Source organism: Hibiscus syriacus, unplaced genomic scaffold, assembly GCF_006381635.1.
Source record: "Hibiscus syriacus cultivar Baekdansim isolate YM2019G1 unplaced genomic scaffold, ASM638163v2 tig00110656_pilon, whole genome shotgun sequence".
Classification (NCBI taxonomy): Eukaryota; Viridiplantae; Streptophyta; class Magnoliopsida; order Malvales; family Malvaceae; genus Hibiscus; species Hibiscus syriacus.
The window spans coordinates 728277-743050 of NW_024062816.1; the positions used below are offsets into that span (position 1 = coordinate 728277).

The 14774-nt window shown below is 34.9% G+C and overlaps 1 protein-coding gene across 1 annotated transcript; it reads left to right on the forward strand.

Annotated features, from left to right (window-relative positions):
- The first annotated feature begins 2124 nt into the window (after positions 1–2124).
- LOC120137338 (calmodulin-like protein 3) lies at positions 2125–2594 on the forward strand. The gene has a single exon (XM_039153107.1). It carries the CDS (start codon positions 2125–2127, stop codon positions 2584–2586), a length of 462 nt encoding a protein of 153 aa, XP_039009038.1. The 3' UTR covers positions 2587–2594.
- Positions 2595–14774: the final 12180 nt, after the last annotated feature.

Genomic DNA, 14774 nt, shown 5'->3' on the forward strand with positions numbered 1-14774 from the left:
CTTTGTAAAGTACATAAATGATACCCTATAGATTTTAAGATGTTACTTTGTTGAGTCTCATGACTATTAAAAGTTACAAAAAGGTCTATCAATTATAGAGTATTGTTTTGTTAAATCTCCATACTATTAAAAATTATAAAATGATTACTCGACTATTCATATGTCTCAAACTCGTCATTTTCCATTAAAGAATTGACAACTGAGAACTTGTTGACTCTTATATGATAAAATGTGATATCAAAATCTCAAACGACTATACAACTCAAACAATTTTGGGATCAGATTTTATCATATCTCAGTCAACATGTTAACTTTTAGCTTAGAAGATCATCAATTTTTTAATAAAAAATGACGAGTTAGGAATATACGAATAGTCTTTGACCACTTTGTAACTTTTAATAGTTGATAAACTTTAACAAAATAGTGTCCTATAATTAGAAGACCAACTTATAACTTTTGAGAGACTTAACAAAGTAGTGTCCTCAAGAATGTAAATTGCAAGCCGCTCGTTGATCTTGTATTGTACATTTGCTTTGTTAATGTCCGAATTTCAATTATCTTAATGTTTGTAATTGGAACTTAGCGGCTGGAATAAATGAATGACAATGTCCACACGGCAACCGCAATAGTCCAACAAAAACAGTTATATATTGTCACCTTCCTTCTTATATGATTTTTGTACAATATTATTTTGTCAAATGATTGTTATTGATGATGTAAATTAAATTATTTAATAATATCAAATATTAATTAATTATAAATTATGTTCATATTTAATTATAAATATTTTCTTTTATTTCTGCACGAATCAAATTACTTCAGTGATATGAGGAATACTTATTATTCCTAGAGTTTCCGTGTCCGATCAAGCACCAGCAGCTGCAACAAGGATGAGTGATTGAGCATTCATTGTCATATGATTAATAGTATTTATAACATATATTATTTTGTAATCACATTCGTTTAATATAAAAAAAGTGATAATGAGAATTTAATATTTAAAGTTTGAATTATGTCTTTTTTTTCTCTCGACAAGATAATTTTATTTACATATAAAAGCGCAAGCCAATGACGACGATAATGGTTAAGAAGCATGAATCAGACATTGTTGGGTGACAGTTAACAACAATTTCTTAATTTATGCCGCTCTTTTTGCCCCCGCATGCTACGTTTAGCGCTTAAGAGGAAAGCCTTGGATCAAATCACAAAGACCTGGGTTGCTTCTTCATTGAGTTGCACTGTAAAGGCTTTACAGATAAAGGTATGGAAGTAACGTCAAATGTTCTTTGCATTTTTTAAATTGAAAATAATGGGACGAATTTAAAAAATAAAATTTGTAACTTCGTCCGTCACGTCAATGGCAACTCTCCAAGTGTTTCTTTGCATCTTCGAAATTGAAAAATAATGGGACTAAATTGAAAAAAAAAATAAAATTTTTGTAACTTCGTCCTTCATGTCAATGGCAACTCACCAAGTGTTTAGCATCTTCACCTCATTCATTAACGATCCAATTTTTTTTCCAACTATTAATATTTGATATTGTCAAAAAAATACTCTCTGTCCCACTAAGTGGTTTATTATTGATTTTTTAAAATTTAAATTTTTTGAACTTTGACAATGATTATTTTAAATATATTAAATAATTAAATTTATAAAATATATATCTAAAAACTACTTGATTTAAAGTATTTAAGCTATATTTTTTCATATTTTCATTAATAATAAAATTTAAATAATAATGAGTCAAAATTAAAAAAATAACTAAAAAATCAATAACAGACATATTTAATGATACAGATAAATATTAGAATTTGATTTATTAATCGATAACAATCCAAATTTTAAATTAATAAAGAAACAAACAATTAACAAACATTCCAAAATTTTAGCCCAATTCAACCACATTAGAGACTAAAACAGCCTTTCATACCCACGAAAATTAGCTCAATACCCCTTTCATTTTGCCGTTTCTTTTAATAACCATTGATTGAATTATACTTATTTAACTGTACATCCTTTAAAAACACTTTTCCTTCCCCACATTTCACTAACATTTTTGTCAGAATTTTGGTAAATCTGTGATTTGGTAAGAATTTTGTTTTCGTTTTTCCTTCGACGAAAGAAATGGATCAAAATGAGCTTCGTCGGGTATTTCAAATGTTTGACAGAAACAAAGACGGCATGATCACAAAAGAAGGGCTCAACGATTCGCTAGAGAATTTAGGTCTGTTTATTTCAGACAAGGAAGTAAGCCAAATCATCGAAAGCATCGATGTGAACGGAGATGGTTTAGTGGATATCGACGAATTCAGCATTTTATACCAAATGATAACGAATGAGCACGACGAAGAAGAAGACATGATGGAAGCGTTCAACGTCTTCGATCAAAACAGAGATGGATTCATCACATTTGATGAGTTGAAGTCGGTTTTGTCGTCGTTAGGGTTGAAGCAAGGAAAAGCTATTGAGGATTGCCAGAAGATGATAACAAAGGTGGGTGCCGATGGAGATGGTAGGGTTAATTTCATGGTGTTCAAGCAGATGATGAAAGCTGGTGAATTTGCTGCCTTAAGATCAAGTTATTAATTGAAACATACAAAAATATTTGAGTGTATTCATATGTATATAAGTGTGTATATGTTGCAGGATGATTTCTAAGAAAAGGAAAGATGAGTGGAAGAAGGATTCTATTAACATATTATTGTAAGAATTTGCATTGTTTACGTGCCAAAGAAAAAGTATATTATTTATTTATTATGATAATAAATAAACACATAAACAATATTAGTGTCGAGTCCAACAGATGTTCAATGTACTCACGTCAATTAAGGACGAAGTAAACACACTTATAAAAATTTAGAGTAAAAATAAATTATTAATAAATAATATAAAAATATTTAATTTATATATAAATTTATGTTTTTAAAATATCTCCATCAATCTATCCCTATATATTTTGTGATTTTTACTACGTTAGTAAGAATCACTTGGTTAGCATGAACTAACTTACAAAATTAAAGAATATTAGATGAACACATGCAGGGCGAGTCGAGTATTGTTGAATTCGATTTGATTCAAATACTTGAAAAGGGAGCTCGATTAGGTTTGAAAATTTGCGAGCCTAAAATTTTCAATAAAATTTTCAAGTTCGACTCGAACTTGAAATCATGAATTAAACTCGAAAAAGCTTGAAATAAAAGAAAAATCTTCAACTTAACTCATTTAAAACTCGAACTTGAACCTGAACATTAAGAACATAAAAATTTTATATTACAATTTTTTAAAAAAATCAACTCATGAATATTAATATTATTAGTAATTTAACGTTTTAAAAAATAAAACTTTTAATATATCATTTTTTGAATTGCTCGAAAGCTTTTCGAGTCAACTATCAAATATCTCATTTCGGCTCGTTAAGAACTCGATTCGAGCTAGAGCTTGAGTCGAGTTTATTCAATTCAAATATTTATCAAACTTTGACTGAGTCAAACTTAAATAGCTACCGATTTGTCTTGTCTCATTTACAAGCCTAAACACATATATGCGTTTAACCATTTTGATCATAATTACAATAAAAATTTGGTTTTATTGCTATAATTTTGACTAGCATGAATTAACTAAAAAAATTAAAGAATATTAATAGAATATAATATTGATTTTATTTTAATTTGGCTTAATAAAAAATAAATGTCTAAATCATATCTTTTGTTAAAAAATAAGCACTTAAAATTTGTTCGTTCAAAATAATTGTTTAATATTTTCTCCGTTACACTTTTAAGTGTTTATTCTATAAGAATCATTAAATTTGATCGTTAATTAATACATACCATTTTTATTTTTTTAAAAAAAAAATTATTTGAAAATATAAAAATAATTTGAAAAATAAAATTCCTCTGCAAATCCCCTTCCCATGGGAAAATCCTCCCTCGCCTGCACAATCCTCCACCCCTCGTCTGCAAAATCCCCAGATCATGCTTCAATTAATCGTGTTTCAATGATAATTAGAGATTTAAATTTAAAGATATATGTATTTAGGGTGATTGGATGATGCTAAGAGGAATAGGCGACTTTGGAGGTCTGGCAATAGATAGGTGATCGTTCGAAGATGGTGGAGGTGGTCGGTGATGACTGAAGACTAGTAATATGGAAAACTTATTTGATGAACATAGCTCATCACATCATCCGTGGTCCCAACCAATAACATTTTTCCATTTCATTTTTTTCAAGGTAAATATTCACCTCTTTCTCATGTGTAAATAAAGAATGAACAATTATTTGGAAGTTATTTTAAAATTGATTGATGTGATTCACTGAGACCATGGATGACGTGGTGAACTGGAATCATAAAATAATTTCTTGCTGATATGGGGTTGAAATGAGATATTTTATGGTTCTGGGTGCTTTTTTGTAATTTTTTAAATATTGGATTTTTTTATTAATAATATTCTTATTTAGAAAAATAAAAACTTAAAAAATATAAAGGTGACATAGGAAATCCTCCGACGCCTGTTTTTGTTCCCCCGGCTCCTCCTCCGAACGGCGGCAACCTTGCTGGAAATCTTCATGGGATTGAAGTGTTGTCATCTTCATCTTTGGAGAGATCGGGTTCCCCTTTCCCCGATGAGGATCAGCGTGTTACTAAGAAAGTTTGTAATAAAGAGTTGAATGATGATCGAATGGAGGAAGTTCAGAATGGTATGGATTTGCAATCGAAGGCGAATAACATTGGAGAAGGAACTCGACAACAGGAGAAGCAATCTTATGCCAGTGCAGTCACGAATCAATTGAAGCAGATGATGGACGTTGCTTCGCTTCAGGTTATGGATGAGGTGGTGGTTCTGGATGGTGAATGTATTGTGGACAACAATGGTCCGTATCCTGTGATTCAATTCGCAGATCAAGTTCATGATAGAATTGACTATAGCATGCGACGCTCGGTGATAGTCTGGCTCCTGGGAAGTACCATTGGTTTTAAGACGTTGTTGAATTGGATTAGTTTATTATGGCAGCTTCAAGGACAATACCAAGTCATCGATTTAGAGAATGATTATTTCCTGGTGAAGTTTGAGAGTGAACAGGATTATATTCATGCCTTGATGGAAGGGCCGTGGACGATTTTCGGATGCTACCTTACGATTCAACCATGGAGTCGTACTTTTACCACATCAGAAAAACATCCATCGTAGGTAATCGTCTGGGTTAGATTACCGGGGTTTCCTTATAGATACTACTCAAAGGTAATCTTTCGTCGTATTGCTATGGTTATTGGTCAGGTGGTGAAGATCGATTATAACACAAATTTGGGAGAGAGAGACCGTTTTGGTCGTTTGGCGGTATTAGTGAACCTTAATAAACCATTAATTCCATGCCTAAAAATTGACAGGTTCTGGAAAAAGATTGAGTACGAAGTACTACATCAAATATGTTTCCAATGTGGAATATATGGGCATATGAATGATGTTTGTGGCTCTATTGAATCGAATACTAGTAAGGGTGGAGTAGCTAGTGGTTCAAGTTTTGACCTGGATAAAGAAGTAGGTGGCGAGGAGTCAGGTTTTGGACCATGGATGATAGTTGAAACGTGTAGAAGGCGTACGAAGAAAAATCTTGATCCGAATATGAAAACAAGTGGTGATGATACAAGGGGCTCTCAATTTGCTATTTTAGGTGAGGAAAATAATGGTATCGATGAAGATTCCGCGGTAATTCTAGAGGTCGCAGTGGATGTAACAAACAATAAGGAAGGTCCGACCAATATCTCTCGGATAGATTCATGAGTAAAAGGAAAAAATACCCGTCCGACGGAAAACACTAAGGAAATTTGGACATTATAGCAGGTGGATAAAGAAAACTCCAGCAGTGGATTAATGGAGGCTGGTGCGAGTAGGCTGGGATATCCAAGTCGATCCGGAAAAGCTCAGGAAATTCAAACGTTATAGTAGATAAATATGATAGCCATGAAGGACGGGGTTATTCCTCAAGTGACGGAACATCACAATATTAGAGCTGCGGGTAACCATTCGGCGATCACCATCTTGGAAGATAGTAGGCTTCATATCGCAAGAAAAAATATTCAGAGTAAAGGAAATAAATGTGAGGTTGGGGATAGTTCTAAAGGACTAAAAGTGAAGAACAAAAATAAAGATTTCAAACTCTCCTCGACAGGTTTTACAGATTGGTTACGGAAGGCAAATTCAACACACATCTTGATAGAAACATGATGCATGGAGAGGGCTCTTTTTCCTTGCGTGAGAACAGAAGGGAGGAAGGATCATTGCCTGTAGTGGGAGCATTGGAAATAGTTACAGAAGAGGTTATAATACTGGGTGGCGAGAACACTAACCCGAATCTACCCCAATAAGGGTGTGCTCTTGAATTTTATTTATTTAATGGTTAATATTCTCTTTTGGAATTGTCAGGGCACTGGTAGCCAAACTTTCAGACGTTATCTTCGGGAACATTGTCGGGAAAATAGACCCAGAATTGTTGCGTTACTAGAAACTCGGATTAGTGGTAATGCTGCCGAGAGGGTTATTCGGACATTCAATTTTTAGAATTCTTTTAGAGTTGAAGCTCTTGGGTTTAGTGGTGGAATTTGGCTTCTTTCGAAAGATGAGTTAAATGTTGAACTTTTATCTATTTCGCCTTATTTTATTCATAGTAGATGCTGGTCAGATTCTGTAAATAGATGGTTATATTTTACCGTAGTTTATGCGAGCCCTCAAGTGGAGAAACACAAGTTAGTATGGAAGCATCTTATTAATCTTGATCCAGGAGAGAATGAAGCTTGGATTTTGGGTGGTGATTTTAACTCAATCATTCGGCTTGATGAAAGGGATGGAGGTTCATGTTATGGATTAGGAGTCAGTAACTTATTTGCAGAGTTTGTGTTTGAGTTGGGGTTATTCGAAGTAAACTATCGAGGGCCGAAGTTTATATGGAGAAGAGGCAATCTTTGTAAATGCTTAGATCACTGCCTTATGAATAGTTGCTGGGCGGATATTTTCTCGAGTACTGTGGTGCTGCATCTTGATAGGGTGGGTTCGGATCAATGCCCTCTCCTCCTTAAAGCATAGAAAACCCCAAGAGTTCAGGGGAATCGACCTTTCCGTTTTATTGCTGTATGGCAAGACCATCTTCAATTTAAGAGTTTCCTGTTTAAGAGTTCAGGGGAATCGACCTTTCCATTTTATTGCTTGGAATAATGACATGGATGTTTTACACAACATTAATTCATTCCAAATCAAAGCTAATGATTGGAATTTGAAGGTATTTGGTCACATAGAGAGGAAAAAAAGAGAATTGTCGGCCCGTTTACGAGGTATTGAAAGAGCGTTTATTTCTTGCTACTCTCGAAGATTGGTATACTTACAGTACATGTTGAAAAATGAACTTAAAAATGTACTACAACAAGAGGAGAGTTTGTGGCTTTAAAAATCTAGAAACCAATGGATACTCCATGGGGATAAAAATACAAAATACTTTCATGCATGTACGATGCTTAGGTGTCGCCATAATTATGTTGGAGCTCTCAAGGCAACGGATAGAAGTTGGATATCAGATCAAAAAGTTCTTTGCTCGATGGAAGTAAATTATTACAGGGATTTATTCACCAGTAGCAAGGTAGACGGAAATGTGTATCCGATTAAGGGCTGTTTTCCCGCATCCCCTGAGTCGGATTTGAGTGGGCTTATGAGACCGTTATTTGTGGAAGAAATTTGGGATGTATTATTTAGCATGAGTCCGCTAAAGGCACCTGGAGTTGATGGATTTCACGCTTTTTTCTACTAGAAAAATTGGACTACAATACAATATGGTGTATGTCGAATGATTCAGAACATATTTGAAAGAGGTGATTTTGATAATGAACTCAACCGAACTCTCTTGGTGCTTATCCCAAAAACTAAATCATCGGAGTTGTTTAGTCACTTTTGACCTATTAGTTTGTGTTCAGTACTTTATAAGCTAGTTACAAAGATCATTGTGAATCGACTAAAACCTTTGCCGAGTCATTGGATCTCGGAGACTCAAACAAGCTTTGTTCCTGACAGATCGATAACGAATAATATTATTATTGCACAAGATGTAGTCCACTCCATGAGATTGAAGAGAGGTAAGATTGGTTATATGGCTATCAAAATTGATATTGAGAAAACATATGATCATCTTGAATGGCCTTTCATTGATGATACGTTGAAAGAGGTTCGCATCCTGGATAAGCTTAGGATGCTTATCATGCGTTGTGTATCTTCAGTCTCGACCCAGGTACTTTGGAACGGTGCTATGTCGACATCTTTTAATCCATCACGAGGGTTTCGTCAAGATGATCCTTTATCACCTTACTTGTTTGTGATGTGCATGGAGAGGTTGGGGCATGCATTAGCTGGAGCGTTAAACAGTGGTAGGTGGAAACCTATTTGCTTATGTCGTAACGGGCCTGCTCTCTCCCATCTATTCTTCGCAGATGACTTGGTACTCCTTGCCGAGGCTTCTATCGAGCAGTGTAATGTTATATGAGGTATTTTGGAGCTATTCTGCAATTCCTCGGGTCAAAAAATAAATATCCATAAAACTACTATTTATTACTCAAAGAATGTGGATTTGGATTTGAAGAATTCCATTAGCATTTTTTTTGCTTTCAAGAAGTTAAAAATTTGGGCAAGTATTTGAGAGTCCCTCTGTTACACTCTCGGATTACGAAATCTTCGTATAGTTATATTGTTTCAAGAGTCCGTGACAAGCTCACATGGTGGAAGGAAAAATCTTTATCCTTGGCTGGGAGAATCACTTTGGCGAAAGCAATACTTTCGGCAATTCCTTCTTATTCAATGCAATCATCGATGCTTCCAAAAGGGATATGTGAATAGATAGAATGGTTAATTTAGGGTTTTATTTAGGGTTATACCGAGAATAGAGGTGGAGTACCTCTTGTTCGTTGGGAAAACATTTGCAAACCAACAATCAACGGTGGCTTGGGTCTACAAAAATTAAGCATTCAAAAGGAAGCTTTTCTCATGAAACTAGCTTACAAATTGGTGGTTAATTCCAATAAGTTGTGGGCTAGAGTGTTACGCTTTAAATATAAATGGGTGGAATTGATCCCGAATCCATTAATTGCACGAGAAGCTCGCATGTTTGGAAGGGTATTTCTCAAGTATGGAATGAGGTGTGGCAAAGTTTTGTTTGGAATATTGGTAATGGTTGTAATGTAGTGTTTTGGAGGGAAAAATGTCTTAGCAACGTGGGACCTTTGGCGAGATTTGTTGTTAATATAGTAGAGTGAGATAATCTTCCACAGCAGTCGGTTTATTCTATAGTGGATCATATTGGTCAATGGCATTGGGAATTCTTCATTGATAAACTATCGAACACCATTCTTCAACGTCTGGCAGCAACAATGCCCCCACGACAAAGCTGTCGGAAGCATGCACTGGTTGGAAAGCATTGATCAGAATTTCTCTGTCAAGTCAGCTTATGAGTTGAGGCGGGGAATTTTAAATGACGATACGCATAAAGTGTGGGAGGTGATATCAAAGTATCGTGGACTGCAGTGAATCAAAATTTTCTTATGGTTGCTAGCGAATGATCGGCTTCTTATTAATTCAGAGTGAGTACGACGACATATGGCCACAACTAGTAACTGTGGAATTTGTGTACAGATGGGTGAAACACCAGACCATTTTTTTCGCCAATGTCACATGGCTATGGCTATTTGGTCATCATTAGTTAAAACTGAAAAGTTAGAGGATTTTTATACAAGGGAAATCAAAAGTTGGATATAAATCAATATAGTTTCCCCAGGGTTTTACGCACGTGAGGACAATGATTGGGACTTACGGTTTGGTTCAATCCTTTGGTTAATCTGGAAGCATCGGAATGGTAGAATCTTTGATCCGGACTACTTTGAGCATGAGTCCGTATTAGAGAAGAGCAGACGCCTCACTCTTGAAGCTAACTGTGCAATGGAATCTTCTTTACCAATGTTTCAGTTTTCTCACCGTCCATGTACTATCCATGATGCTTGGCAACCGCCTCCTCACAATTGGTGTAAGATTAACACTGATAGGTCCCATAACATAGGAAGTGGATTTGCGTCATATGGAGGTGTTTTTCGATCTTCAAATGGTGGTTGGATGTTTGGATTCTCAAAATTGATCGGAATATGTTCTATAGTTGAAGCGGAGTTATGGGGTATCCATGAAGGTCTTTTTCATGGTTGGAATCTAGGAGAGCGGCTAATCACGGTGGAGACGGATAGTTTGGATGCTGTCCGGATGTTAAAGGTGAACAATAAGAGAGACTCGATTTTTACTCTTATTAATTGTGTGAATAAGTTGATTAACAGAGATTAGAACGTTGTTCTAAAGCACATAAGCCGAAATGCAAACAAGGTGACAGATAAACTAGCTAAGATTGCCGCGACTAGAGGAGAAGTTCATATGGTTTTCTCCACCCCACCACTGGAAGGGATTGATATTGTCCGACAGGAAGCTGAAGATTACATGTTGACAGCAGGGGCTTAATCCTCTGTAATTTTATCCTTTTGGTCACCAAAAAAAAACTGTGAGGGATAAATACATATATTTAAAAAAAATTAAACACACATAGTTTCAAAAGAGAAAATTGTCCAAGAAAATGGTATTTTTCTCTTCATGCAACTCAGTGTTTCATGCCGAATTATATATTCATGTGAATTGCCTTGATATCCATAGAAAGCAGAAGCAGCAACAACGAATCACTACCCTCTTTGATTTTTGCCAAGTTGAAAAGGTTAATTTAAAATTTATTTAATTATTTATTTTCAATCTCTTAAATGTTTTTGTATTGTATTAAAATAATGTCTGATATCTTTTCTAAAATGGAATTAGTTATAGACAAAATTGGTTTTTTTATCGCATTTCAACCACTATTTTAGTTATCTGAAATTTCACATATCTAAATTTTTAAATCATATCGGATCCAATATTTTAAATTGTACACCCCTAACGTTAGGCATCTATATTAATCGAAAAAAGTTTAGGCATCTAAATGGAAAAAGATGTATAGTTTAGACACACTTTTATATTAAGCCTTTTAAGAATAAAACTTGGAAATTAACTTTTATGGACATGCAACAATCAAATATTTCAAATGATAAATAAAAAAATTAGAAAGTTTTTGGGATAAATTAGATATAAAATCATTATTCAAGGATATATTTGCTGTTTTGGTGACCAATTTGTTACTTTTGAAAATTTAGTAGAGAAAACAAAAATTTATTCAAACATTAGTGACCATTTGTGTAGTTTAGCCTTTTTAATTTTATAAATCCACTGTATCACGTCAGTAATTCGTTAAAGGTCTAACAACAATTAACTCTCACTGATCACATTTTAATAAAATAAAAACGAAAGTGACATTTTTTAAACCAATATAGAAAATTAGACTAAACATAAACGGAAATGATCAATTATGTAGTTAAACCTAGATTTTAATAAATGTTAAGGAATATAAAACACATTGTAAAAATTGAAGTTTAATAAACTAAGGGCCCTCTTGTTTCTTTGTTTCTCTATAGTTGGTTTTTCAGAAAATATTTTCCTTATTTTACAGTTTTTGTTGGTGAAAAACAGATAGTCAATGTAATTCATTTTCCTGATTAACTGAATTTCCTTTACATTTTATAAAAAAATGACTTACAATATGATTTTTCGTAAATCATTTTACGAACTTTTCACTTCAAATTATAAATACTCATAATATTATTATTTTATATATTTAATATTAATATATCATTTTAGTATCATTTTAATAAAAATATTAATTATTAAATTATATTTATTTATAATTTTTTATAATATAATTTTATATTATTATTATTATAATATATAATATTTGTAATTCCCCGAAACTCGGGTCAATAGTTTGGGTCAACCAGAGGATGTATCGATAGCTCGAGTAGGGTATCGATACTGTATGGCCAATATCGATAACAAGTTTTTGTTTTGGGATAGAAATTAAGAGGCTTTGTAGAGACTAATGAGGTTTCCCAAAAAGTTTTAATTACTCTCAAATAAGACTACAAGTGAGAATAATAATAAAACATAATTAAACTTAGAAATGAAAGTAATTAGGGTGAAATAAGACTAGCCTATTTTGATGCTCGGGAAATATTTCAGACACCTGAGTTCTTATAGAAAAGCTAGCAATGTCGAAAGTATAGAATCAGTCCAGATATCCTTAGGAAGTGTGCAATGCACTTTAAACTGACTAGCTAGGGCGCAAGGTCTGACACTCGCAAGGGGTTGGCTAGTCGAGGGTGTGGTGTTCGATGCAGAAATTCTATGGGCCACATTTTTAGTATACTAGAAGGATGTGTTAGCTCCAAGATGTATAGATCCATCAACTGCACCATGATTTCTACCATAGCATAGAGAGTGGGTATCACAAGGATACTCACTAATGATACAAATTAAATAGATTCATTCTACCTTTTTATCAGTTATTTGAGCAAGTTATAATTGAACCTCTGTTAGTATGTTTTAGTTGTTAGTGTGGCACTGGGCTAGTTAGCTCAATATTTGAAATTTGTTTCCTTACGCAGATTCTTAAGTGGAGCACTTGAAGAACTTTTGTGTTGAGTAAATCCAAACTCATATTTTCATAATAGAGTACGTCTCAGTTTCTTCTTAGAGGGCATGTATATTTGAAACTCTTATTTTGTATGTTGAGTAGTAACTTATTTTAAATTATGGTTTGTACATTTTGAATTATATTTTTTGGAGCTCCCGACTGTCAACTGTTTTGTATGAATTTTATTATCTATTTTATCACAATTAATTATTAATAAATGTTTTTTCTTCGAGTATGATGAAGAAAATTTTTGGTTAGCCGTTTTGGTGGTTCCATGTAGCGCTCTTATCGATAGATTGTGTGTCGTACTGGTGTAGGGTGTTACATTTAGTGGTATCAAAGCGTCAGGTTTAGACGTTCCTAGGACCCGCGGGTCAAAGTCAGTAAAAGTTTATGAATATACATGCCTCTAGGGACTTTAAGAGTACTTATGCTTCTAATTTTTTTTTATAGTTCTTCCTTATTGTTTAAATTTTAGAAATTAGAAATAGACGAGAGCCCAAGCCATAGTCAGAATGGTAGGTGTGAGAGTGGGGCATCCCTAGAGGATAAATTAGGTGATGAGTTTGTCCTTGATACAGATGTTGAGGAGCCTAGGGATGCGGGGGTCAAGAAAGCGACCTTCTTTAGAGATTTAACAGAATCCCTGAGGAGAATAGCCAGGGTATTACCTATGACACCTTATACCTTACCTACTTAGTCAGTCTAGCCAGCCCCCATCTGCAGTAGCATCTCAGGAGACCCATTTGAGAGGTTCCAAAGATACCGAACCTCATATTTATTCGGTACAAGACATAATGATCCTGTAGCGGACGATCAATGTCTTAAAGAGACCCTGAGAAATCTTCGCCAACTACACTTCACCTATGAGGGTATGCTAGAATGTGTCATCTCCTCGTTAAAAGGTGACATTATAGATTGGTGAGAGACAATCGAGATATTCCTGCTGCCAGAGTGACCTACCTGGGATTGATTTTTAGAAGAATTTCGTCAGTAAGAGATCAGTTCATCCAGTTGACTCAGGGGGACCGTACAATCTTTGACTATAAGGTATAGTTCCTTCGCCTTAGCTGGTATGCACCATAGTTGGTGCCAACAGAGTATCACATCTGTCAGAAGTTTAGAGAGGGCCTCTATTTGGATATTCTGACCCACTTAGCTGCTAATCTGTCGAGAGTATTTGCTGAGTTATTCCAACAAGCAAAAGTTGTCAAGAGGGTTTTAGAGAGAAGAGCAAAAGAGGCAGAGACTACCTCTAGTCAGAATAAAGGAGTGGCATGGCCATCAGGACCTTCCTAGCAACCAAAGAATGCGACAAATTCTCAGAGGTCTTGGAGAGCCCTAGTATGTCATTCTAGCATGTCTTCTCAGAGTGTGAGCAGAGGGGGAGGTCGATCTAGTCAGCATAGGAGACCGTTGGCTATTGCATCAGTTGTGAGCTCTAGATGTTTTTTTAGGTCGTGGTCTCATCCCACTTGTCCTACTTACGATAAAAGGCATCTAGGGGTTTATTGGCATGGGTCTAGGAGTTGTTACCATTGTTGATCCCTGGACCATTTTATTAGAGATTGCCAAGAATCACATGATGTGACCCCAACCACTACTCAGAGATTAGCTCCACCAGTTCAGAGGGGTAGAGGACCCCATAGAGGTGGGGGTTCTGCCTCCAGTCAAACTGGTAAGGGTGCATCCCGATCTGGGGCCAGTGTGGAGCCTAGAGTTACTGTTTTCCAGTAAACAATATGGACTACTGAGAATTGCAATGTCGTAGACGTGATTTTGGGTACCTTTACCGTATTTTCCCTTCCAGTTATTGCTTTAATCGACCCCGGATCTACTCATTCCTATATTTGCTATAACCCAGTACAAGAAATAAATATCTCAGTTGAGAACCTTAAGATAGGAGTTTGAGTGTCTATCCCTCTAGGATTAGATATCATAGTAGATAAATTCTATCGTAGATTCCCGATTGAAATTCAAGGTGAAACTTTTCTTGTCGATCTTATGGAACTACCTTTTAGAGAGTTCAACTAGATTTTGGGCGTAGATTGGTTATCGGAGCACAAAGCGAGTTTGAGGTGCAAACATTGATGACTTAAACTCTGGAAGGAGGATGAGACTAGGATCATCATGTTTTGTGAGAATACTAAATGTGTAAAGGT

What these genes read in the sequence shown, in the direction of transcription:
- LOC120137338 (XM_039153107.1), top strand. Translation starts at nt 2,125, where the DNA reads ATGGATCAAAATGAGCTTCGTCGGGTATTTCAAATGTTTGACAGAAAC.